Source organism: Empidonax traillii, unplaced genomic scaffold, assembly GCF_003031625.1.
Source record: "Empidonax traillii isolate 1590-97213 ecotype Southwest subspecies unplaced genomic scaffold, ASM303162v1 scaffold139:size1643147, whole genome shotgun sequence".
Lineage (NCBI taxonomy): Eukaryota > Metazoa > Chordata > Aves > Passeriformes > Tyrannidae > Empidonax > Empidonax traillii.
Window position 1 is genome coordinate 1,073,394 of NW_020955332.1, and position 27,678 is coordinate 1,101,071.

At 39.2% G+C, this 27,678-nt stretch overlaps 1 protein-coding gene across 5 annotated transcripts; it reads left to right on the forward strand.

The window, feature by feature from the left end:
* The first annotated feature begins 221 nt into the window (after positions 1-221).
* On the forward strand, positions 222-27,678 carry ASRGL1 (asparaginase like 1). 5 transcript variants are annotated; one of them, XR_003571259.1, is made up of 8 exons: positions 223-398; positions 808-1,076; positions 4,727-4,869; positions 9,579-9,733; positions 13,916-14,034; positions 16,037-16,147; positions 18,775-19,190; positions 27,667-27,678. XR_003571259.1 is itself a non-coding variant. In XM_027884184.1 (7 exons), the coding sequence occupies exons 2-7, from the start codon at positions 890-892 to the stop codon at positions 19,008-19,010; spliced, it is 951 nt and encodes a 316-aa protein (XP_027739985.1). In that variant the 5' UTR covers positions 222-398; positions 852-889; the 3' UTR covers positions 19,011-20,438. The 5 variants fall into 5 exon arrangements, 4 of the variants coding, with proteins under 4 accessions (XP_027739985.1, XP_027739983.1, XP_027739986.1 ...); XM_027884184.1 differs by lacking the exon at positions 27,667-27,678 and having other exon boundaries at positions 222-398; positions 852-1,076; positions 18,775-20,438; XM_027884182.1 differs by lacking the exon at positions 27,667-27,678 and having other exon boundaries at positions 18,775-20,438.

The following is a 27,678-nucleotide window of genomic DNA, read 5'->3' on the forward strand; positions in this document are numbered from 1 at the left end:
CTGGGGCAGCGGGAGAGGGAGGAGCTGGGCTGCGGGGAGTCTCTGTCGGAAAGATTTGCCTGCAGGATGAGGGAGAGGGAGTTGGATTTTGTTCTTCGCAGCCTCCAAAAATAGCCGTCCCCGAGAAACTTTCTACGTGGGGAGTTTTCTCTGAGGTGCCCTAGATTTCAGTGGGAGATGAGGCTGCTGCGCTGTTTCTTTGCCTTTTTCTAGGATCAAAAATGTGACTTGCATCACCGGAGATGGGTAGCAACAATCTCTTTTCTCTCGCAGGAGGCCGTAAGCAGTAACAACAAGCTGTTGCCTGTCAGGTGTGAACGCCTTGTTTTCCTGCACGGAGTTCAAAGGGGTGTTTTTTGCAAGAGGTCAGAGGTCTGGGATCCGGGCGGTTGAGCTGGGTAAGCTGTTAACTTAGGTCGGGTCAGCTGCTTTTCTTATTTTTTTTATTGTCGGTTATATATTACCGTACTCAGACATAGGGCTACCCATCTAAAATAACAAGCAGCTAGCAGGACCAAGGGTTCTTCAAATTGTTTCTCTGTAATGTATTATCACATGACAGGGTGCATACTAAATCATAAGATTGTAGTGTAACTTAGCCTGAAAAGGGCCCTTCCTGTGCCACCTGGCCCAGTCCCTTGCTCAAAGCAGGGCTGGCCTCAAAAGTTGCACTAAGTTGCAACTTAGGGGCCTCGTCCAGACCTGAATTAGGAGCTCCCTCGTGAGTACTTCGCTTCCTGGAAGGTAAAATGGTTGCAATCAAACTGCCTGTATCTGTTAACTAACCTGCAGTCTCTCTCCATGTAGAAAGGAGCACGTGCTAAAGACTACTCTTTCCAAACAACTAACAGCTGTGCACAGCTAAAAGCCTTGGGAGGAACTTGGCAGGATGAAGCCTGTCATCGTGGTGCATGGTGGAGCTGGACGGATCTTCAAAGAGCGAGAAGAGGGATGTCGTGCTGGCACTGTCAGAGCTGCGCTTCGAGGTTATGGTGTCCTGAAACGTGGAGGAAGCGCCGTAGATGCAGTTGAGGAGGCAGTACAATCAATGGAAGATGATCCTCATTTTAATGCAGGTAATTTTTCATGAATTAAGTGGGCTTAAAATCGTCTTGTATTTCAAGTGTTTTGCCCTGATGCATCTGAAAATCCTGGCTTGCATTATTATTGAATTATGCACGTTGCAGTGGAGCAAATACTGGTTTTGCAAAACAGTTGATTACTCAGTATAAAACGGCGTGGTGTATACAGCAGTTTCTCATGAGTGCACTGAGGAGGTTGAGTTACTCCATTCTCATTCTTCTCCCATTTCATTCATGTGGTGCTGTTCGTTACTGTGCTGTGTACATTCAGTTTTAAGACATGGACTGTATTATGGAGTATGTGTTTAATTAACATTCATGTTTAAGGCACTTTGACGTAGCTTGCAGCATTTGTTTAACCCTTAACACTTTACCTATTGCCAGAGGAGTACTGTTCTTGGGGATTTTAGGTGTTTTTCTCTTCATTAATGCTTGCAATTAGTTTTTTATAAATAATGTTACAGAAGTAATGCAGTAATGGTATGTGAGTCATGAATCTATACAGAAAGGGTTCATAACTTGATTTTCTAATGAGTAATGGAAAGTAATGGAAGTAGTCAAGTATTTTCTCCTCTTAATATGACTCGTTTATTATTTTGATAAGTTTCAGCAAATATATTTCCCCACTCTCACCAGGGTATGTCAGGAATAAACATGGAAGGAAAGACCTGTCAGTGATCAGTGCTTTAGATAACATACCTATTAGTTATGCGCTCAGTTATTTTACAGAGGTTCATTTGTTCCCTCTTACCTTGCAGTTAAGAGCAAGGGAGAGCTTTTATTTCATATGAAACTTTCAGTGTTTTGTTACTGACTTGGGCTGAACACCTTGATTTTTAGAACATCCTATCTGAAATTAAGAAGCAGACTTAGATGTGTGGTGTGGACTATTACATAGTTAGCATCAGAGTGGCATTCTCTCTTTTAGTTTTTACTTAACTGGACTTGAGCCTAAGCACTTGTTCAGGTTTGACTGTGCTGATCTAAAGCGTGGCAAATAGTCTGGTAATCACGGATATCTAACTGTCTCATTAGATACAGCTGCTCTCAGTAGCTGGCAAAAATGAGGTGAAAGCTATGTGAAGAGGACCCTGATTGGAGTGGCTCTTTAAAAGTCACTGTGTGGTATTTATCTTTGTAAAAGAAAAAATCTGGTTTGCTGTAATATTTTCTAGGAAAACACGGACACTGCTAAGAGACAACAATAAACATGTGGAAGAATGGGCATAACAATCAAATTGTGTCCTTTTTTGAATTACAGGGTGTAGCCATTCTGTGTAGGTTCATCTCAATATTGGCTTGGTAGAAAGGCTCAGAGGCTATACTGTTGTCTAAAACTACCATTCTAGTGACTTGTGCAGCATAATGAAACCATCCAGTTCTGGCTGTGATGAGGAAGGGACCTTGGTTCTGTCTCCCTCCTGTGATTTCTTTGGGTAGCAGTGTTAATCAGCTTGGTGGGAATATTACAGATATAAGAACTGACACTGTAGTGGTCCTCACACACTCTTTCTTGCACAGCCTTTGCATGGCACAGGACAGATCTGTCTGTCTGGAGACAGAGGGAATTGGAGTACTCCTCTCAGTACCCCACATGTGATTTGGCTAATCTCATATGTTCGTTACTTATATCCCCTTAGATTTTCTGCCTTGTCTCTGTTCTTTTCCCAGCCTTTTGCTGAACAAGTGAGCCAAATGTGGTTTTTTTCAGCACTGCTGCCAATGGATACCATGGCCTTGGAGGCTGGTAGTCCCTAGCCATTGCTTTGAAAGGCGGGTGAAAAGGCAGTCTGTAACCATCCTTCTCATCCTGCCTGAGATATCCTGAAGTTCAGTATCTGGCCTTGTTGTAGTGTACAGACTTTCATGGTGGTCAGTGGGATGAAAAAGGTAACTATACAGCTAAGATGTAGTTGTGGATGCCCCATCCTTGGAACTGTTCAAGGCTAGGTTGGGCAGGGCCCTGAGCAATCTGATCTAGTGGGCGACATCCCTGCCCATGGGGAGAGTCCCTTCCAAACCAGGGATTTCTATGATTCTATGGCAGGTGGGATGCATTGTTCTTAGAGGGCACCTGTCCCTCTTCACCAGCTGTAAGAGGAGGCTTTTGTAGGAAGCTGCCTTTGATTAAAGAAACTGCATCTGATTTCTGCTCAGGAAATTTTAGGAATTCCTAAAGTGTATCCCATGAGAGATGTCCAGTATACATAGGAATACTACTAATGCAGTGATGAAGGGGCCTGGTAGCGTTTCCCCTGGAATCGTGGTTCTGGTCACTGATACTTAAGAATCTCCCAGTTCTATTGGGAATTTCAAGGTCATGGGCTAGAAAGCCTATCTTGTCAAAGGAAGTTAAAATTTTGAGTATGGCAGGGTTTAGCTAAGTAAACAAAAACTACTTACTCCTTACCACCATAAAGGAAGAGCTGGAAGAATTATGTTAAAGCAGATGGCACAAGGCAATTAACCTATAAGCTCTTTACAGATCAGTGTAGTCTAGAAATTAACACATTGTGAATGATGCAGGCCTGAACTCTGGAATAGCTTATGCAGTTGCAGACAGGCAAAAAATAGCTTTTGGGGAGTTTGTCTGTATGTGGCAGGGGAAGTTTGGGAGATTACAGCAGGAGGATTACAGGATTTTGTTGCCTCTTGTTACAGGGGATTTGACTTCATATATTCAGGTCTGAAGTACACTGGTATAGAAGTCTTATGTCAGTTATTAACAGTGTTTTCTGACCTGCTTTAGTACTGGTTTAACAGAAAGAAAAAAAATTGTTTTAGCTCTCTGCAATGTTCAGGTCTTTCTACCTGAAGTGCTGTGTAAATCTCCCATGTTTTGGTTTGGCTTTTTGCTTCTTTTTAGGTTTAGTCTTCACCATCCTTGTTAGCAAGGCTTGGTGCACTTGATGACTTAAAACCTATTATTCCCCTGTGATACAATTATTGGCATTACTTAAAAAACCCACCCTATTTGCTTTGTCTCATTTTTTATCTCATTAGTTTTCAATTAGGTTAGTAATAGCACTGATAATTATAGAAGAAAATAACTACCCAACGTTTTATTCCTTGCTTTTTATTTTTTTAAATTACTTTATCTACTGTTTTTATTTGGTAATGAAGAACTTATTTCAGGCTTTTGCTACAGTAGTGAGTGGATGCTTTTATTCTGCTTCATTAATTTTGGCAGTTTCTTGGAGTGCTGTGTGACACTGATCTGTTGATAGGATCAAATGCTATAGTATTTCTTTGGGTTATGTTGTATCCTCCTTTGGAAGAATTGTAAGGTAAAATAATTTTGTGCACTTGAAGTGATCTGAGGAATAAAGAATTCTGTTCATGATTGTTTGTTGTTTTAACTTTTGGATCAAGTATATAATTTGGGATGTGTTTGGAGGTGTTTTTCATCTTACATAAAATAAAACTCGATTTTAAAGTAGATGTTGTACTCTGTGAGACTTCTCTTAATGGCTGGATTTTGTGGTTATACTCAGCAGTGTTTCTGCTGAGATACTTTCAGTAAGTCAGCAAACTGGGAAAGAGAAAAGTTGCTTGGTAAGAGCTAATAATTGAATCACCTGGTGGTTAGATCTTAATGACTTTCTTCTCTTTGTCTTCCTAATGTTTTTTTCTTTTGTCTTTAGGTTGTGGATCTGTTCTAAATGAAAAAGGTGAAGTAGAAATGGATGCCATTATAATGGATGGAAAAACTTTAGACTCTGGAGCCGTATCTGCAGTTAAATGCATAGAAAACCCAATAAAACTTGCTCGACTTGTTATGGAAAAGGTATGCTGATTATGAAGCACATTTTTCCTTAGAACTTCATTGGTGATGTTTGTGTAGGGCTTTAAAGCAGAAAAGAAGGGAGCAATAGATGAAAGTGTTGGGAAGCTATGGTCATGACCATGAAGCATTTTTATTTTAAGGGTTTTTGAGACATATTTATTTAAAAAAGTAATATTCTAAGAAAACATAAATTCTGCTGCGTAACTGGAAACTCAAGGAGAAATCAAAATACACATGTTGGTCTCCTGTAGTTCCACTATTTTGTTCACTTGTTTTTTGAAGAGCTTTTATGCTGTCACTGAGTCTTCTGCTTGATTTCACAAAGTTGGATAATGCATTGTTCACTTTGCAGTGATAATGGCACTGGATTAAGTGACGCAGTTACATATTTGGCTATGTAGTGCATTCTTACATTATTCCAGATAGTCTTCTCCATTGTGACCTGTCATATGGTAGCTCTAGCGCTGAGTCAGTCTTCCAGCAGTAGAGGATAAGAGGAGCTCTGTTTGGGTGGTGACTGATTTTTCAAGAGAATCAAATTTATCAGGGCAGCAAAATGATTATTACTTGACCTCCTACATAATATCAGTCCCACCTTACTCCACTAAGAATCCCACCTAGTATTTGCCACAACAGACTTATCTTATTTTTCAGCCACGGTGGCTACTGGTGTGCATCAGGATGAAGCAGATCATTTGTGTGATATTTGCATCTGTTTTACTTGGCAGCGATCAAAGAGTCTGTACTGTCTTTGGAGTTTACACTTTTCATCCTGCTCATGCAGCTGCCCCATTGTTGTAAAGGGTTCTTACTTGCAAAACCACTTAATAACAAAGACTTCCATGTTTCTTTAACCTTTTGAAGTGACTTTTGAGGAAACCAAACCTCTTTTGGTGATCTATAAAGATGCTTGAAATTTAATTTGTCCTCAGTGGCCTCCCAGGCAGATAGGACTTTTTTGTGTCCATAATTGGAGGATAGTCCTGCTCTTAAAATCAGAACATTTTACTAAAGTATTTAATATAACTACTTTGTTTTCTGGAAGACATACATTTCAATAATGGTAAAACTTGCAATGAATAAGGTTTTTTTCCTTCACCTGGCTTTTATTTCGTTATTCAGCTAGAACAATAGTAAGTATAGGTGGTAGACAGCTTCACAAAACCAAATTTTTCAAAATTTGTGAATGTAAGTGAAGGGTTGGGAGAGAGATGTCTTTAATGTGTTGTATTTTACTTAATTTTATTCCTAGAGAACTTTTTTTAATGCCCATTGCTTTACTTCATATTCCAGAACCACTGGTTTATTTTCTTGTCTTGTCCATGACAAAATCCTATTTAAGTCAACACAATACTTTGGATTTTGAGAATATAATTTTACAAACTCTGTTTTTAAAATCAAACAAACAAACAAATAAAAAAAACCTCCAGCAAACAAAAAACCCTCTCCTTTTTACATCTTGTCTCTCACAAGGTGTTTTTGTCATTGTGTTGCTTCTGATGCTTAGAAGCGTTGAGGCTAAATTTGAAACAAAATCATAAATTCTACTGTACAGGACCAAGTATAATGGTGTAGTCCTAAAATCTTGACGGTTTTGCCCAGAAAAAAAAAAACAAAAAACAAAACACCTCTGTAGATGACAAAGTTCAAATGTAAATGGACTAAATTGCTTAATATAGCTCAAGATGAGTTTCTGCTCCTTCTCCATCAGGTATTATAAATGGGAATACCAACTGATTCTGCTTTTCTGTTCATCTTGGACAGGAATTTGGGACACCAAGCTGGGCTATTTCAGAGTGTGTTTCATAGTATGTTTTGTTTTACTGTGCATAATTAATTTTCTTTCAACTTTGTGACCCCATGGGTATAAGACTGTAATTCCCCTGGGGTCTTAAGCATTTGTGAGTATTTTCTAGTGGTTTTGAGATGCCTCAGTGCCATAAAGAATTTTGAAGCATGCAGTTTCCAAAAACAAACCAACCAACCAAAAACACTCTCCCCATCTGCTTGTAATTGTATTTCCGTCATATGGAACAGTATGGGCTCCATCTGGTGGCCAGAGTAGCTCCTCGAGATTGTTCTTGCACACATTTATCCCTCTGTGCTGACGCTTTCACACAGGGCTCAAACTTGTCCAAATCTATCAAGTAGAAAAAAGGAGGGCACCAGAATAATTTCTATTCAGCATTTACCGGGCTGTTGATCACACGAGGTTCTAGAGGTGGAAGTCTTTTACTATGTTAAGTAATGTTACAAATTCTTGAGAAAACGGTTACATGTCTGTTGAATTATTCCTGTTTGTGGTGAACATGAATGGAATGATACATTGAAATTTATTTTTTTTCAAATAGGGGGTGTAACCCCTCCTGTCTCCAACACTTCATTAGATGGGCTTCTCATGAACATCAGAGAACTAATTTATTGCTATACATGAACTGTGTATGTTTTCCCCTACTGTATTTACAGCCCCTTTACATTAGACAAAGGAGAATTTAGCTTAGAACACAGACTTCTTAAAGCAAAGGGCTGGATTTTTGCTGTGCTCTGCACTGCCAGAATTGTTAAATAAAGAACTGTAACGATCTGAATTTCACATCAGCTGCAGAAATTTGGGGGATTTTCTCTATTTCCCATGAAATTCACTAAACTTGCCAGCATTTTTTCTTGTTAGTGAGATGTCTTGAACCTTTTTTTTTTTTGTCCTTTTGAATTACTTTTTATAAAAATGTCTCCCCAAAAAATTAGGCACTCTAAGTTAGCATACCTATTCTTGAAACTGTGGACAGATGAGACAGAAAAGCATCCTTTTGTGTTGTTCTACCAACTCTTTTGATTGACAAGATCTGTTGAAGAGAATAACAAACACGATTCTCCCCAAGATAACTTCTTTCAGTCAGGACTGAAAAAGAAAAAAAAAAAAAAACCCACCACAAAACCCTGTCATATTCCTCTTTTGCAAGTATTTCTTGTTTGTGTGGCTTGGGAAGGTATGTTACCTGAATCTGCGTATGGGGAGGAATCCTTTGAAAAAGTTTTTAGCAATAACTTCCATTTTTCTCTGTAAAATACGGTAAAAACCTGTGTTTTTAAAAATCTTATTTAAAGGATCATATAGCCTTAATTGCTGAAGAAATCAAGTGATGGAGGACACATCTTCCTGCTAAAGACAGAAGAAAATTTCAGTGTCTTTCCCAAAAAACCCCACCAAACAAAAAAAAAACCCACAGTCACAAATAAAAAACAGAACTAGTTTGAATTTTGGATTGTGTACTTCTGATTGGGTTAGTGGCAGAAGGGGGCAGTATTGCACAAAGAAGTTGGCTTTCCAGCCAAAGAACACTACTCACTAGCTTTGTTAGAAATAGGTAGGTCTTATGTTGTCCAGTGATATCACTCAGCAGCTAAGCCTGATGTCCACTCTTTCACATATACAGAGGACTTATTCCTTTAAACCTTTATTCTTGTTCCCTAAAGCAATACTCTCATGAATTAAAGATTAATTAAAAGGCATTTAAATTTCAGAAAATGTTTGATTCAGGGCTGCATCATCAGGAATGTTTCTGAAGTGTAGCCACATTTCCCACCTCTGTAACTGCCCAAAGGGGTTAGTGCAGAGGCTGTGATAGGCTTAAGTAGAGATCAGTGTCTGATTTGGGAAGATGTTTGCTTGGAATCCTTTAATAAATAATGCAGTGCTATGGGTTGGTCAGGGTAGTGATTACTTGTCATTGCTTTGGAAATCAACAGAATTTGATGGTCTACAACGTCTTAACAATGCAAAGCTTTGAGAGTCTAAATGTCCTATAGAATGTAGCAGAAATGCCATCCTTGCTTCTGGCTGAGAGCTGTATATGTGCTTATTTTTCTAACATAGATTTTAAAAAAAACCCAACCAAATGAAAGAAATCAGATTTTAGAGCTACTACTACAGTTTAAGGATTATTTAAACAAATTTATCTGGCAGGTTTCTCTAAAATATGAATTAACCAAGCTGTACAGATTTTGAAGCATGGAATTAACTAAGGTTGTTGAATTAAACTCTCGTCAAAGTGCTTTGTAAATAAAGGAATCCAAATAGAACTTGCAAATGTTATTAGAAGAGAGCAAACGTATTTTGGTCAAGCCCATTAGAACAGTATTCTATTCTTAAATTTGAAATTCTGAGTCTGTAAGAATAGCAGCTACTTGAAGGAAATGTTTAAAATAAAATTATTCCATTGATGTTAAGAAACACTTCACTATATGATATTTACATTTGTTGGTTAAATTACTATGTGAAATGCCTTTAAAGGGAACAGGAGTTTGTTTACCATTCCTCTAAGTAAAATCCTTCTAGATCCCTTAGTTAACTGGACTAAACAGTTAGCCATGTAGTTATTTGGTGATTGACTGGAAACAGAACAAAGAGATTGCATACAAATTAGCAAAATAACAAATTTATCAATTTTTCTTTTCCCATTATAGTAAGTGTGCAGTAGATAAATGCAGTTTTCTACTAATAATAAAAGTTTGTATCTGTGTTTTGGAGAGCTGACTTTTTTTCAGCTATAGTGGAAGGGGATATGGATATAGAAATCTAGAAAGTTTAAAAATAAAATGTGGATTTTGCTTTGTGTGGATACACCTAAAAATAAAGAGTGATTGTACAGAGCTGCTCAGTACAAGATAAAACAAGACTTGTCAATGAACCTCTTGTCTGTCTTCTGCAGACAAAGCACATGCTGCTGACTGATCAGGGTGCACACCTGTTTGCTCGGGCTGTGGGTATTCCTGAGGTTCCAGGGGAGAAACTAATAACCGAGAGATCCCGTGAGAGGTGGAAGAAGAACCTTGAGCCGGATTCCAACCCTGGAGAGTTTCAGAAGTAGGTAAAATTTTTCTTAAATTCAGGTAATTTCATTTGTGCTATCTGGTTACCAAAACACAACCCACAACAAAAAAAAACAACCAAAACCCCTCAAACAAACCAACCAAGAAAACATACAAAACCAAAAAAACCCAACCAAACAAACTGTAGGTGAAGGCTTGTATTCCAAATGTTACCTGGTTTGATACAGTCTTTACAGCATGTCTTCGGTGAAAGTACTGGAAAATCAAGCTTTCAGTGAATTTGCTCACGTTTAAATGACTGGAACAAACTCTAATAAACTTGTTGCTGCTTAAGGAGATTGCTTGTCACTTTGACATAGAATAGGTTAGAACTTGTTATTCCTCTTAAAATTGCCAGCTACAGAAGTGCATAGAGCAGCTTTAAAAAACAGCAGGTGTGATTTTGTATAGCTCTTTTCCATGGAGGAACTGTGTTTTTAAAAAATCTCCAGTACACATTTCAAAACAAGTCCATAAAAAAAAAAAATTAAGAAAGCTGATCTTGGTTAAGTAGGTGATCATATTTGTCTTTTAACTGGATTGGGTAGTTAAATGACATCTTATTTTGGCCAGTAACTCCATTGGAGTGCTGATTGTGGCTATTGGTTACAAAAAGGAATGAAAAAAAAAAGACCAAGAAGTTCAGTGGTAGGTATGAAGTGAGACGCTACTGGATGGTATTGCCCAACACCAAAATGGACATCGCTTGAAAAACAAGCCAGTCTCACATAAAGTAAAGAGGAAAGTGAGGTGGACAGTAAAGGAATGAAAAACATGAGGTGCCAGAAATGGGGTTTATGCCTGTGAGGTAGGGATAAATACCAAGTTGCTTTGAGCTTCCATTTGTATGTCAGTGGTTGTGGTGCAGGAAAGCCCTGTATTGCATTACATATATCCTGTACTACGTCCTGTTCACCTGTGTTTTTAAATAGTAGTAATGAGAGAAGCGGAACTGAATTTGTAGATCAAAAGGAGTAAATTTCTTCTGTGGGCACCTTAATTAAAGGCTGTGAAACAGAACCACGAGCTATATGTTACTTTCAGTAAATTGCTGGCATGAAAAACAAATTAATGTGGCAAGCGTAAATATGGTAAACAAAGTGATGTTGTTCCCTGTCTATAAGGTCTCAGTCATAGTTCATCTTGTGCACAAAATAACTTTTCTTTCGATACATGGTCTGTCCAAGGACCATGTGGTATTACCATTCATTATGAAGAATTTTGAGGATGGTGTAGCCCCTACTGCCACTTGGTCTCGTAAACATATCAGTTGGAATGGTGTGGCATCTAGGTCTTCATTCATTCTTCATAACTGCTTAATTTTTTAAGTTTTTTTTCCTGATAACAGTGTTAGGCATCTTCAATTTCAGCATTGTCTTGCTCTGGAATATCTGATAATAGAGCACTTGTATATCTCTGAAGGGCTCAAGGCTTTTTCTTGTATTGGCCACCCTGTTCTTTTTCTGAAAACCAGTGCCCAAAACATCAGCACAAGTTCACGAAGTTGAAAACAGGGGGTTTTTTTATGCAAGCCCATTTCTTTCTGTATCACATGTGAAATATTCTTTTTCTCTGTGTCCACAGTGATTACGCAGAAACTTGCCTGAGGCAAACAGACAGAAGGTGAAGTAGTGTTAGTCAAAGGCAACATAATGCCAGATCATACTGGGAATTTGAAGGTTGGTGTGTACTTAACTTCCAGTGCTCTGGTCCTGAGAGTGTTGTAAACTGTGGGGTTTCATAGGCTTTCCAGGCACCTTTCTCTGGTGTCTCCATGAGAAATACCTTTCTCTTCTGCTGGTTGGAAGACTGCATTCATTTGCGTTAAAAGCTCAGGATTCCATTGCATGTACGACATTCCAACTCGCACGCCTTTTGCTGAGAACAAGGTGTGGTTTGATTTATCTGCAGTCTCTCACTCCAGAGATTCTATCCATACCTTTGATAAGAATTACTGGAGGTTGCCTGAGAACCCCATAGAAGGGGAATTGAGTCTGCCTGTAGTAAACAGGTTCCCAGCCCCTCTGTGGATCGCACTGCATGAATTACTCGAGGAGGTGTTAAGTAACAAGGACCCTGACAGCAATAAACAGAAAACCCTACTACTGGTGCAGGGCTAAGAGACAAATAGCAGATACCTTATTAGTTGAATGGGGATAGAATAAGCACGTCACTTCATGGGTACCGGATAATGAAAGATTTAGACAAGAGAGAATGAATAAATCCAGCTAATATATTTTGTATCACAGTATATGCAGTATATAAGAATAGTTCTTCACTGAAAAAAATCCCTAATAGCATCCTCTGGTATACCACAGGTACTTGCTGAGGTTTCTGCTACTGTCAATAACTAAAAATAGAGAGAGCATTATAGTATGGTATCTCTACTTAGGCAGTTTTGCCTGCCTTGGTAATGTTTTGGAGTCAACTATCCCTGCAAAAAACCTGTGTATATCTTCTTTACCTTTGTTCTGAAGATGAACAAAGAAAATATTACACTGAAGCAATAAAAAAGTTTAAAGGGGCAGTAAGAAATGAAATACAGTTGTTTATTTGCTCACTGACGATAAGGTATGTTGCACCCACCCACTTTGGAATTTATCAACAGTTGTGCTCTCATACCAAAACAGATAGCTGCTGCCTGTGTGATCTGTGTGCTTTTATTCTCACAGTTGCTTAAGGTAAATACTTAACTAGGAAAATATACATCTGGATGCACCTTTCTTAACTTCTCAGGAGGATCTAACTTTAGTTGGTTGAAGGGTGCCACATGAATGTGCAAGAGAGTACTGATTTACTCATGTTCTTTTCAGCAAATCATTTGTAACAGATGGATGGGTGGGAAGCCCATCTGCACCCTCATATCAATTTGAGATGAGGTCCATATCCACATAAATGTCAGAGCAGTTTGTAAGGCCTGTGATTCATCAGTCAGCTTTGAATTGCTGTGAATGAAGTGTAGGGACTGACAGTATGATATTTTACATAAGCAGGAGCGAACAGGAAGTTGGTTTTCTGAGAAAGTAACTGTGGGTTTCAGGGTACACAAGGACTTTGTCTGACTTAATTAACTGAGATTTTGTAGAGCTGTAGAGAAACCCTCACCAGTGTCCAGGCAACTTCCAAAGGTATTCCTGTTCCAGTTGCCTGTTGGGTAGTTTGTTGAAAGATTATTATGAATTCTTTTCCTGTGTGAAGGGATTCAGATCATGATTTTATTTTTTTTTTTGTTAGCGGTTTTTGTCCCTATGTGAAATACTAAGATTGGAATATGTGGATTTTTAAACTGTTGCTTCTCACTAGTGTCTTGCTTCTCAGTGCAGCAACTGTTTCAGTAAGTTACAACAGGCTTTTTTTTTCTCCAAACATGACTACACATGCATATTTTGAGCAGTCTATTGTATATGTCTTTTCTATGCTGAAGAAATAAAGCAATAGTTGAGACTTCTGTTTTCTTCAGTGCATGAAGATTTCTAAAGTGATGTGCAGTTTCAACAGATTCTACTGGCCAAGTGATTTAAACCTCAAGATTGCTTAACTACAAAGATGAAAATATGTATTAATGATGCATTGTGAGCAGTACTAGTTGAAAGGCACATAAATAACCTTTTTTTTTTTTTTTGTAGCATTCAAACATTAGGGGGAGTAAGGAAGAGGAAAGAGGAGGAACAGGAAGGAAATGATTCAGTACATGCATAACATTACTGTCCTTTTCTCTATTCACTTATTTACGTACATTGTCATTAATAATTCCGGTTAACCTCCTCTTGAGACAGTGGAGCCAATTGTTGCATCTTGGAGTTGCCATCTAGGGGAAAGTTGTGTGTCAGTTTGTGTGTCAGCCAAAAAACTACTCCAGAACTATGATGACTAGAAGTATTTCTACCCTGTGTGCTTTTGCTTTGTGTGTTTTTCCTCCCCAAGTCAAAGTTTCCATGCTATGAAGGTAAACAAGTTATCAAAAAAAAGAGTGTTTTCTGCTCTGTTAAATATAAAGTGAGAATTGTTACATATTGCTTGTTATTTTTGCAAGGAGAAGCATAGCAAAGATAGCTTTATGATGAGCAGTACTTCTTTTGTAGTAATCTTTTTTAAAGCTACCTGGAAAACAAATGCAACATGCTTTGGCAGGTATGCTTTAATTCTATCTAATTTTGTGAACTGTTTTTCTTGGCAGAGACCTTGGAACAGTCGGTGCTGTTGCTATAGACAGTGAAGGCAATGTAGCTTGTGCAACATCCACTGGAGGACTCTCTAATAAACTGATTGGCCGTGTTGGTGACACAGCATGCATAGGTATGGGGTGTGGGATCTTGACTTTCATTTTTCGGAGGTATCTCATTTAAAGAAAGAAAAATAAGTATTGTACACTCTCCTTTTCATTAGTGAAGTGAACATAAATACTAGTACATCTGAAATGGAGATCCAACATTCAGATGTATCAAAGCTCAAGCTTCTTACAGCGTGGAGATTGCAAGAAAGGATTGGGAGTAGAGGTGTAGTGCTGTCATTGCCATCCAACACTTTTCTGTATGGAAAATGGGGATAGAAATTTCTTTTTTCTGTTCTTCCATAAATGTTAACAGTTTTTTCCTGTGTTTCCTTTTTGTTGGTTCTGATAAAGCTCTTGTTTTTTCACATCTGTGCTTTCAACTAAGTCAAAAAACGCAGCCTGCTCTATATTAAGATGCTGTTTTCTTGATACTTTAGGAAGTAGGTGTAATTGCAATCACTATTTGTTATATCAGTGAGTGAGAATTATAAAGTGACTGACAACTTTGAGTAAATTCCTGTTCTTAGAGAGCCTTGATAAGACTACCTCATAGCCTAATAGATTTGTTGTGGAATAAAGGAAATATTTTAAGAGACCTCTTATCCAAGTATAAAGAGACACTTAAAATCCTTTCCACAGACTTCTTCCTCTCGTGTGACAGACTTGCCATTTGATTGCTGTAGGGTTCTACCATACAGCTGGGATTTGGAAGATTATTCTTATTAGTAAAACATGTTCCAAACTCAAGTAGTACTGCTGTTGGCCGTATATGATTATTATGAAACTAATGCTATCTTTCTTTTGCACACGAGGTTACTAACATTTTGGTACCCTCTGCATTTTTACTATTGGCTATATAGTCAAAATATATTTGACTATATTTTTAGCTTCACTTCTGGCTACAGCTTTCTGACTGCAAATACCCTTTTGCGTAGGTTATGTTCAGGGTTCCTGTAGTTTGGGATGTGGTTCTGTGAAGGACCGTGAAAAGTGAAACTGGGCACTGTTGAGCATATTTTTTGCAACTTTTGGTCTCACTAGACATCTGCAGGCTTGGAAACAGAAAAGCTGTGCTTTTGAACATCAGAGGTTTAGTAAAGGGGCTTTGACAGACTGATTGTGGCAGTGTTTTTCCACAAGTAAATCAGGGTCCATTGAAAGGGTCTGATCAAGAAAGTACAGAAGGGAAGAAACTTTCATTGCTCTTCTAAGGCGTCTTTCCCCTTCCCCAGTACCTTGTCTGTAATGCTGTGGTATGTTTGTTTCTAGCTCCTGGGAAATATTTTTCTTAGGAGATGTGCTAGAAACATGGGTATTGAGCAAGCAGAAGCTTGATGGAGAACAGGGTGTGGAATGTCCCAGCAAAACAAGGATGGGACAGGAAAAAAGGGGAGAAGGGGAGTTCAACACAAAAAAAAACAAAAAACAAAACAAAACAAACAAACAAAAAAAAAAAACACCAACACTCTACTTGTAGTGAGGACTTGGAAGATTCTTCAGGGGTGCTTTGTGAGGTTTGACTAGAGCCCAGGCTCTTCAAATCTCTTTCAAGCTGTTGTGGGTAAGTTCCCCTCAAACTTTGGTCAGTTCACCAATGTCCTCACAAGATCTTCCTTCACATCTTCTCAGCTAGTAATGTTGTGTGACCTGGCATTCTGCATCCCATCACTATCTTGCTGGTCCTTGATATACCCTCCCTTGCTCTTCTGGAAAATATTTTTGCTCATCCCTGTGGAGTGTTGGTCTGCTTTTTGTACCACAAGCAGATCAGTAGTCTCTCTAAACTTGGCAACTGACTTGCTCCCACAGCTGTTTATCTCTTTCATGTATTTCACTTTTCAAACAGGCAGAAATGAGAAAGAAGCATTATTGACACTTTTCTCCCAGAAATGCAAAAAGCTAATGAACCTTTAGGATGAAATGTTCACTTCCTATTTTAAACAATGAAAACAATGAAGGGCTTATAAATTATATTATAGAATTAGAATATAGACTTTATTCCTTTTTTTTTTCCCCTCTGAAAAGGAAGTGGAGGTTATGCTGATAACCATTCTGGTGCCACTTCAACCACAGGACATGGGGAGAGCATTATGAAAGTGGTCTTAGCCCGACTGATCCTCTATCACATGGAGCAAGGTATATTCCAGACTTCCTGTAAGCTGAAATAATGAAGATAGGAAACGTTGATAATGCAGTTTTCAATTTATCTACTACTGTCAGAAGAGTTGCTCCCAGGGGTATGTGGATGGGTCGCCTCTCTTTAAAAACAAAATAAAACACTAAAGTATTAATAAAGCTAAACTGGCTGAATTGGACAGAATTACCTCTGCTGCCTGATATTTAATCATGCTTTAGAACAGTGTACATTGAAGACATTACTGCCTACTTTGTTTAACTGAAGTTCTCTTAAATAAGTTTTTCCCAATTATAAACTAAAGTTTTGTGAACAGGAAATAGAAAACAAGTAAAAGTAAGTTACATTTAAGGAAGCAGTAAGGGGGAGGGCTAGAGACATAATTAGAACTGAAATTAGAAGATATAGGATATTGCCTTTCTAATAAACTATAAAGGTCTTTATTTTAACAACTCTGATTACAGCAACAGAAATTCTTTTAAGAGTTTTTAACCATGATTTCAACTTTCATTTTGTTTTGGAAAATGTACTAAACTGACTGGGTGGGTACGTGGTAAACAGCTGACACAGTATGTCTTATGTGACTGTAATATAATCTGACTGTGAGATGACCCTTTGGAGCTTTACCTTCCTGAGTTAGTCTGTCATCTAAACCCTTGATTATGTTACAGCCTATAAACATAGCCAGACAACATACTTGTATTGCATGCAGTTCAAGAATCATTAATATAGATATCACCATTATTTTTAGAAAGCTGTAGCTTCGGGGCAGTACAGTGTAACTTGCTTTGAGATCAACCAAACTGGAAATAGTTGGAAAATGTTCAATTTACGCTTTCATTGGAGAAGCAGTAAGTAGGGAGACAAATGACAGCTGAGAATATTTTTGTTATGCTCCATAGAGCTGTTTGCATATAATTGGTGCATTTCTCTAAATCTCTGATATGACAGTTGCAGCATAAAATACAACCTACAGATTATTTCCCAAAGCTCTAATGCATTATGCTTTCCCTTACTCTCCATTTCATGTCTCTAACTATTCAATTTGTTAATAGAGCCTTCTAAGCTCTAGTCTAAACTGTGTAAACCAGTTTCTTCTCTGGCTTTAAGTTAACTGCACTGCACAACCTATGCATTGATAGCAGTTATCTGCGCTTGTGCTTAATCAGTATGAAAGGCAAGTGAGTTTCAAATTAAAAAGTTTATACAAAAAAGAAAAAAAGAAAAAAAAATGAACCCACACGTGTTCATGTCTAATTGGTTTGCACTTGTTCACCCTGCCAGTGCTTGCTTTACCTTCATTCATCCTGCCCAGAAGTATAACTCAGCTGCCAGGAAAATACGTCAGCAATAGACTCCCCCCGTCCCCCCCCCCAAAACATTTCCATGAAGGCACTGAAAACAAACCCTCAAGTTATTGTAACTTTTTGAGTCCTTGAACTGAAGTTGCATATTTGAGAACAACTACAGAGCTCTCATAATTCTGTTTAGCTATTCAGTAATTCACTTACTAAATATCTTCTTTTGCATGAATGCTGCAAAATTTACTTCCATATTTTAGGAGTGAATTGCTTTGCCATTCTTAGCAGCTGCTGGAATCTTTGTCTTATGGTGGCAGCTGTTGTCTTGGTGAAAAATCAAACAGTGAAATACTGACCCTTTGAAGACAGTGCCACTGACTTGAATAGTCACAGTGTCACCCGTACGTCAGAGAAAGGAGCTTTATCCTGTCAGTCACCAGTGCTGTGAATAATTCTGACTCTGATGGTTTTATTTGGTTTTAACTCAAAATTTGCAGGGAAAGCATGAAGGTCAATTTTCGTTCTGCAACCTAAGCTGCATAACATTACCAAGGGGGTATATATCTTAGGGCAATTAGGCCAAGCCAGTTGCATTCCTGAATGTATATTTAAACTGGCAGTGAACAGGTATCTTGCAGCTATTACAGGTCTGTTTGTATGATGTTCACATTCAATTTGATTTATTTAGAAAATATACCTGTTAATACGAACTGAGTAATGAAAAGCTAAAGTTGCTGTGCTAGTCCTTTGTCTGATGTCTAGTACATTGAGACCTCATCTTGCCTGATAGTTTCAGAAGTTTCAGGAAGAGTAATGCTGATTTCTGGTTTTGATGAATTATGACAATGTGAAGTAATGTGCTTTGAGCTCTGTTGCAACCAGTCGACTTGGAACATCATAGATGATGACTGAAGTGCTTGATTGTTCTGATGTGTTTTTTTCAAATTGTAAATGCTTTAGACCTAGCTTGTGACAAAGCTGTGATGAAAACCTTGCAAACTGGCATTTTTCCCTTCAAATGATGGCATAAGAAATGTTGTTTCTTGAACAAAGAATTGGTGAGTTAGTTTGTATCAAACACTGAAATGGAATTAAAATCTGAAGGTATTCAAATAAATATTTGCAGCAGCACCACATCACAGCAACTCTTAGCAACTGTCCAGAGCCTTCCTATAAAAGGTTCCTTTGATACACTGGAAATTTCTTGCTGATTTAGTTCAAAAGGAAATTAGATTTGACTAGCTCCGTGGGGAGGAGTGAAACTTGAAGGGAGTTTTAAAACTGGTGTCAGGACAGATGCTATGAAGTGATCTTATTTTTCTTTTCAGGAATGTCACCAGAGGAGGCAGCGGACACTGCATTAGACTACATGAAGACACGAGTTGGAGGCCTGGGGGGTGTCATTGTTGTCAACAAAGCAGGAGAGTGGGCAGCAAGGTTCTCCACCAAGCAAATGTCCTGGGCTACTGTAAAGGATGATGAGCTGCATTATGGGATTTATGCTGGGGAGCAGCATGTAAAATCTCTTGGTGATGCGCTTGCAAGTGAGGGACTCCAAGCATGAAGAAATGTTGGCTGAGGAAGAATGAAAATTTCCAATTTTCACTGGAGGACAATGACAGTTGATTTTGTCTTTCTGAAAGATCTGTACTTCTTTGTGGAGTGGCATTGCCACATTTACATTCAGAACAAAATCTGGACGTAGTTCTTTAGTGGACATGGATATATGTGTAATCTTTTACACGTTTATTAGTCAGGAGATCCTCCTTTTCTGGGTAAGAAAGAGAATGGTCAGTAGGTTTCATGGTTAGCATGCCATAATTCTACATTAAAGGGAGCCTGAGTTTCAGTATATTAGAGGAACTCCTTTCCATGCCCATCTTCAGAGATTGCTGCCAGGATGATCTGAGAGATGAATACCTATTAATTAAAACCGAATTTTGAAAATCCGGAGTCTTTTCAGCAGCCCATGATAACAGATTGCTGACTGTCAGCGATGTACCACCAAAGAGCAGTGAAGAGTTAAAACGAAGTGATTGTCACAGGCTTGAAGTAACTGTCAGGGGAAATAATGGAGTAAAGGGAATAACTTTTCTCAGAAAAGGGAAATGTGATGCTGTCCGAGGAACTGTAATTCCATGCACTGACATCAGACCAGAGACCACAACAAAGTAGACTACAATATTTCAAAGTATATGTGGATAGTTAACAGAAAAGATATTGATGTAGTATCTGGGGTAGTAATAACGGCGGTCATGATATCAATAAATATAACAGCAGTCTTTACTACTCAAATGCAAAGGTGATAGGCACCTTTTAAGTCTAAACCTGAGACAGAGAGATGCTGATTAACTAGAAAAATAATTATCTAAAATTAAGTGATGAAAACAAGCTGTACTGAAACAAAAAAAAATTACTCTTACCAAGGTTCTTGTATGCAGTCTGAAACATCTGCAGAGATTGTCTTTTTTAAAAAGAACTGACGTTTTACGTTACTTCTATTACAGTTTCTTCGTTAAGGTTTTGGGGGTTTTTTTCTATTTTCTGACTCAACTATATAATTTTTTTTGTTAAAAACTGTAATAATTTTATGGATTTCAGCTGGTGCCTAGGTTTCCTTTCTGGACAGATTTGTATTTTCAGATTGCATGCCATCATTCTGTGGATTGTTCCTTTACAAGATAGCCCAAATAAACATAAAAATATCTTAAATCAGGGTTTTAAACTACTCATACCTGTGTCCTGCTACAATAAGCCAAGTTACTGAGTCAGCACATACAGAATGGTAGGGTTGCCAGAACTGCCTAACCTGCTCTCTACTTTGATCCATGGTTTCTTAGATGTTGGATATGGGCAGTGATGGTTCAAGAGAAGATGGCACAATCAAAACATAACCTTGGAGTACTCGTGTACATTGTTCAACAGAAGATCATGTAGGAAGTGGCTGCTACCTCATCATCAAACATTCATAAAACAGTATCAGTATTTCTGATGTGCTTATTGGTAGAAAGAAATGGCCTTCCTTTGAGTAAAAATTAATTTATTTCCCCATCTGGGCATAAGATACCAATCCTACAGGGCAAGTTTGTTCTCTGGGAGGGGGCGGGGGGAAAGGGCAGTAGTGGCCTAGCTTCATTTCCAAAATACATCCAAAATATTTGTGATATTTACCTCACCTGTCTATAGTGGAAGATCAAATTCAGGAAACAGAAAATATGATCTCCATGAGTGCGGCCAAAATTCACTTTGCAGCACTGTTTTGATGAAATTGCTCAAATGAAAAAGAATCAAACTTGAAGGATGCTTTGTAGAGCTAAATGGTGATACTGAGGCTTGGATGTAGGCTGTACACAAGAATACAAATATCTTGTTATATACCAGCTTTGTCAGCTTAGGGTCTCTGTGGAAGGCATTTTCCTAATAACATTTCCTTTGCTTGAAGTAGCTGGGGGGAGGAGCATTTAACCAGTTCTGCTGTAACACCTGGTGTACCATCTTTGTTGAGCTCTGTTTATTTGTTAAGTTTTCTGAGTGGATGTAAGCCTGTTCTGGTCACGCTCCAAGCTGACCAAAACCCAAGTGATGGTTAGGGTATCATCAAGCATAAGCTAATACACCTGCTGGGTAGTTTGTTGGCGATGGCTTGGCACTATGCTAGCCCCGACAGTTGGCTTTTGGTTAGCTCTAAACAGGTTCACATCAGCCAAAAAGGTACTGGCAACCACAGCAGCACTACAGACAGGATCTCAGGGATGTCAGAAGGAGTAGTAAATGTCTACTGTGGTTAATTCACCTCATCTGTTCTCAGGAATATAATGTAATAAATTTCTGGCACTTGACAAAGGGCAGTATCCTCTATAGATTCTTCTGTTGCTCATCACCAGACTAGCTGGGCACCTTCCAACAGTGCATTAAGCAGTGTGACTGCCATCTGGTCTGTATGATTTGTTCTGTCTAACCTGCCCCTTGGTAGCATGCTGTATATTCCGTTCTTATGAAAAAGTCTGTTTTTCAAAAACATGCATGGGCTGTTATGCCTTTCCAGTTCATGTGGGTCTGGGAATGAGGAACTGTGCCTTGCATACGAATTGATGACATTTGATAATCCTTAGGCTGCAGTTGGCTCCTCAGTTCAAATGACATCAGCCCAGACAAAGCACTGGTACCAGCATTCAGGGCTACATGCTTTTCTTCCAGCTAGCTGACCAAATCAATGCTCCTCAGTAAAGGTATGTGATTTCCTCACCTAATCTGGACAGCAGGTAGACCTAGGACAGTATTTCTCTTCCTTGTAAGGAGGAATGGTAGCAAATGGTCAGGGATGGGATAGACCTTATTTTTGAAGAAGCTGGAGAGCTAGGGATGAAAGAGTTTTTCTCTCTATTGCTTTACCCTTTCAGTCATGTTCTTTAGCTAGAACAGGATGAGATTTTGTTGCCATGTTGTAAGAAATTGCTGGTGTTGCACAGGACTGGCTAATTTTTAAATATGCTTATGTGTCCCCTGACCTTTGTGAATACTGAGAAATTACCCTTTCTAAGGGCTTTAACATTTAACAGCTTTTATAAATGTAGTTTCAAGATGCTGAACTTAAGGGAGATACCAACAGCAGGATGGGAAGTTGTGTATCCCTGCTGTGCACTGCTGCTGGAAATGAGCCTCTAATCCAAATGGCTGTGACCTGGATATCAAAGAAGGGAAATTAGAGGTCTGTTGCCAAGAAACTGGGTGTCCTTGGCATCTAGCAAAGCAGCAACAGTTTTAATTATCTAATTAAAGTGTGGCATACCATTATTTTATATCATTTAGGAAGTCAGTTGTGAATGTTGTCCTGTTTCCTTCTCAGTACTCTGTAGAAAGGGTTCCCTGACCTGTGCAGGTGGCCATGATGGGTATACATATCAAAGCCAAGACATTAACAAAACCATCAGAGCAGTAATCATTGACTTTGTTCATATATTGTTAGGTCTGTGTGGGTTTTGCTTCCTAATCTTCGCAAGTTACAAGTAATTAAAAACTGTTCTGTAGGACACCAGTGTTTGGAAATTTATTTTTTTTCCAGCATTCTACTTTGTCCTACATATTATCTCTGTGTCTCTGGGGTGGTTTTCATTGACTTTGAAATCTAACTTGGCAAAGTTTAATGGCACTTGCTGTTTTGGTTGTTTCTCTTCTGGTCTGCTTTTCCTTTGATATGCTCTGATAAATATTTGCTGTGGGACAGATTTCAATCTCAGTTACGTCAGCATAAATGAAAAGCAAAAAGCACTGTCACTGAAGTCTGTGATTATGCTAGAGGAAGTGAAATCGGACATGGATTCGCCTCTGTGAAGTTGGTAGCTCTGTATTGAAACAGCCTTTGCTAACAAGGGAGAGAATAGAGATTGGACAGAGAGCCTGTTGCAGAGAGTCCCCGCTTGAGATAGATCTCTTGTCTCTGGCAGTTTCAGGGTGATATGCCCAGGGATATAATTAAATATGCACACTGGGAAACAAATAAGTGTCAAATGATTCACGTGAAAGAATCTTAAGAGCACACAGATAGGGCAAGCAAAGAGTCGTTTTGTTTTAGACATGTAAGCCACAAAGGAGGGGAATCTCATTTTCCTTTCCACTGAACTCCTTACGCTTGGTTTATTGGGGGCACGTAGATACCCTGCAACCTTTGTATAATTGAGTTTTGCCAGACGTGGTCACATGTGCTATAACTTAAATTATCTTTTACATTTACGTTTTTTACATTCTTGCCTTTTGGCCTTTAAATTTCTCCTTGGTTGGAATGAGGCTCGTTTTCTTGTGGATCCTCCCCAAGTCGTTTTTCCACTGAGGACAGGATACGATGCAGTCTGCATGGGCTTTAGCCCTCCAGTCCTGCACTTTTGACCCTTTACTCCTAGGGCTTTACTACAACTTAAGCTATGTAAATGCATGGTAGCATGCAGCTTATTAAATACTCAGCTGGTTCCAGACTTAATGGCTCTGCCTGGTCCTGCCTGCTTAGCAGCATAGCAGGCTGTGTGCTTAGCAACCCCAGCTGCCACAAGTGCATCACCCCCATGCACTGCTTTCCCTGCTGCCTCCCCACCAAATATAGCAAATACTTCCAGCTTTTTCTAATGCTACACAAAACCTTGCTACCACCTGCCAGTTACAGCCTGTGCTAACAACTGTATTGTAAAAGCATCATGAGGGCTGACTAGTATGGCAGACAAAACCCTGGACCATTAGAGGTACTAGGCTCATTTCTGCAAGGACTAATGACTGTAAAACAAATATACATACCAGTAAATGCAGACCCTATTGTTTTAGCACTTGCTTTTTTCTCAGCAATTTCAAAATGCCCGCTCATAAACAGATTCAAGAACAATTCATAAACTGCTGCTCTTTTGGGCTGGAAAAGTGCACAGTTTGCTAGGACATGGGTGTTCTTGTCCTCTGTAGCTGGAAGTCATTTGCTGCATGGAAGAGAGATACAGCCAGTATTTTTCTCCTTTCCTATATTATAGAAGGTAAACTGTGGTGGTGTTGGTTGGTTAATTTCTTTGGTTTGTTGGTTTTGTTTTTTAAAAGCTGAAGAAGGTTATTGTGACTTATCTTTTGTCTCACCTCAGGTAACCCTTCTGAGATCCTTGGAAATGAGTGCAGCTCAGCTAAGCCTCCAGTAAGATGATCACTCAGAAATTATGATGTTGGGGAAAACGAGTGGAAACCCAGCACATTTTCAAGGGTTTTTGAACCCAGAAGAAATCACAGCTACTTTCTAATCTTTCTTCCTAAATCAACAGGCCATACGAATGTCCTTCTCTCTTGTTATTTCTGCATTAAGCAAATAACTTCTGTTGAGGTGTGGTCTACTCCTGCCATGGACAGAATGAAAATGAGGATATTCTCTGAAAGAAAACAGCTGAATCATTTTTTAAGTAATTCTGTTTTAACAGATTGAAAAAAAAAAAAAAAAAAGGGGGAGGCAGGGAAAAAGATAGTATTATGGCAGGCAGATACCCTTGTGGCTTCTGGGTTTCTACCAGGCTGTGCAGCAAGCCTCTATGGGGCAAGGGCATCTGCTAGAAAACAGACCTGACATTTCTAATCCTAAGATACATGGTATGTATTTTCCTGGAGACAAAGTCCTGCATGTAATGGTAATATTTATATAACAATTCAGGTCTTCAAAGAAGTGCACAGAAGCTGTGAACTGATCTGCACAACTCTTCAGTGGAGTTTATTATATTTGAACTGTTTTATCTCTGGTAAGCACGCAGGGAGATTAAACAACTACTCTGGAGCCACCAAATGCATCTGAAGTAGGGCCAAAATTAGAATATTGATTTCTGGCCTCCACAGTCCCAGGCTCAGCTCACTACATTATGTTGTCTTTACAGATAATGTTTAAACAAATAGATCTTGACATATCCAAAGCTCAGTAGCCTGTCAGTAAATTTAGCAGAGCTTTAGCTGTTCAATTCCTATGATTTGTGCATGCCTCACACTTGGTCCCAAGTAATGTCAGTAGCTACTGTATATTTACAGAGAACCCCACTTGTATCCTGAAGCATACTAGACTTTTTTTTTTTTATCTCTGAGTAGAAATAAGCCTAATTATGATATATTTTGCTCTTGTCAGAGCATTTGCACTTACGTTACCTCAAAGAAATTTTGCATCAATCCTCTTCAAAATATCCCCACAATGGTAGAGATTCTCAGTCCTGACCAACGGTAGCTTGTGGATCTTTCTAATTTCTTGAGTAAGAAGTCAGAAAAATGGGAAAAGTCCTGCAGGCCCAAAATTCAAATCCAAGTACTTTTAATGAAAGCACCACATACCAAGCACACTTGGTTTCTGATACCCAAATGCCAAAGAAAAGGCAAGTATGTACTTGAAAGCTGAAATAAATTCTGCACAGAGAATAACTCAGGTATATTTGTATCAGAAAACTTGTCTCCCCGTACCCACAGAGGTGTGAGAATATTGTTATTGCTACAAACCAGAAAACCTCCAGGCTACCTGAGCTTGCTGAGGTGTAGCCCAGAATCTTTTTTTCCACATTTCTAAACTCCAGGTATCCCACCTGCAGCTAACAAAGAAGGACCGTGCTTACTCTCACAGAGCCCACTTGAAGTTTGACAGTCCTACAAAAGCTGTGCTGGCGTTTCAAACACTCCAAGTTGTCTAACAGCCTTCTCCACCCTTTGTTACTCAGTGCAGTAGTACGATGTCATTTGTCAGAGCGCCAAAACTGGAGACATGCTGAATATGTGAATAGCGAGGAAGTGGTTTCCTTAGCAATAACAGGCATGTGAAAGTCAAAACTTCCTTTCCTCCTCATGTGACCTTTTTCAAAGCAATTCAGCCTGGGGACAATAGGAGTGAATTCCAAGCACCCGTAGTGTTCCTGCGCTGCTCGGCAAGGATCTGCCAAACGGCCAATTTATCGTACCTATTTATTAAGGTAAGTTTACATTTCTCTTGAGATGTTCTCCACTAGAGATTTGGTGTGTTTTTGTGTACAGGAAAGTGTTTCTTGAAAGCAGAATTACCTAATGCCACAGAAACAAATATATAGAAGATAAGTAATTTTCTGGCCATTGTGGACCAAAACTATTGTTATGCATAAAATCCAAAGTCCTTTCTGTCATCAGGAAATAAGGGCATGAAAACTCTTTACCAATTTGTTTTAATAGCTGAATCTCCATGATGACATTTTGCCCATTTCATATAAGGTGCAAATCAACACTCCTTATAAAAACTCCTAAGAAAAAAAAAGAGAAAGGGAGATGACTTATGGAGGTAAATAATAAGAAAATGGCATTCATCTCACCCATCCTGGAAACAAGAGCAGTATCAGTCCTCTGTTGCTATTCTTGTCATATTTGGTACATCCTTTCCTCATCCCTAAGGAGATAGGGATGACTGATAGCCAGAAGTACTTGCACAAAGCTGCCTGTCCAAGAATCTTGAAGTATTTTCTAAAAGTGCTGACTAAATTTAAATCTGAGCTGTCTATTGAGTTAGGGAACTATACTCTCTATTTTTCCAGCTGGGGAGGCAATACAACAGGTAGTTGTCAAAAGGTCAGAGAAAATCCCTGTTGGAGCTGGAAATGGTCATTCAGCATACTTTCCATATTGTAACATGCAAGAGACAGGCTTGAATTTCAGATACTCAAGAAGAGGTCTGATATTACAGTTCTCCCCAGATTTGGTGTTGCTGGGCCACCCATACACAGCCCATGCTAGCTGACTTGCTGCCCACCAAAGGGCCTGTATTCAAGTCCTTGGTGATTCACAGAGAAGGGATTGTCTAGGTCTCAAGGACCACTGATTATCGTCTTGCTTTTAGTCACACATGCTGTGGCTTGCTTGGGTTTTCCCCACTGCTTTCAGCACTTAAACTCCAGAGTATAAGTTTTCAGAAATGAACAATGCAATGTGAATAGCTGACTTTGGAGTTGGTCCCACCAGGCAGGAGAAGAAAATTTGACAGGAGATGGTTCCTTTGCAGTTTTCTGTGAATGTGGGGAAGAGATGTGTTATGGATTTGGAGCCTTAATGTCTGGAGGAAAACAGGCAAGCCATCTGCTCCCACAGGCACTGGCACATCAATGCTTTGTGGCGGTTACACCAAGGCAAAACGTATTGTCTAGCCAAGCATTCATGTCCAACAGAGTGTGTAAGTACCTGTGGTGAACTGTCGTATGAAATCCCAGTCTGCTCTTGGCAAAATGTTATACCAAGCATGTTCACATTTAATGCCAGGAGTTATGCAATTGCTCTGCAATATTCCTGTGGTTTCTGAAGGTGGGCTATCATGAAGATGCTCGAGGAAGGATGCAGATGGGCTGTTCTCAGGTGGGATATTGTTATGTGGCAGCAGCCTCTGCCATTGATTCTGTGCCCAAGGGGTTAACATTCAAACCAATTTTTGATTACACCCTCATAGCAAAGGCAGACATGACCAGAAACAGAGGCCGCTGAAGCCAGACAGACACAACCGAGGTGAACAACTGCAGTGAGTCTTTCTGTATATGAGACACCTGTCCTGCATAGGGAACAGAGAGCAGGAGAACCAGGACCGTGCTTCCCATGGGGAAGCAAGCAAGCAGCAGCTGGGTCATGGCTACAACAGCACCATGTCAGCACAGTGCAATGTGGGAGTGGGCTTACTGCCATCAGGATGCTTAGCAAGTGATGCCATAAGCCCAAAGTACCACATTACTCAGGCTTTGTGAAGT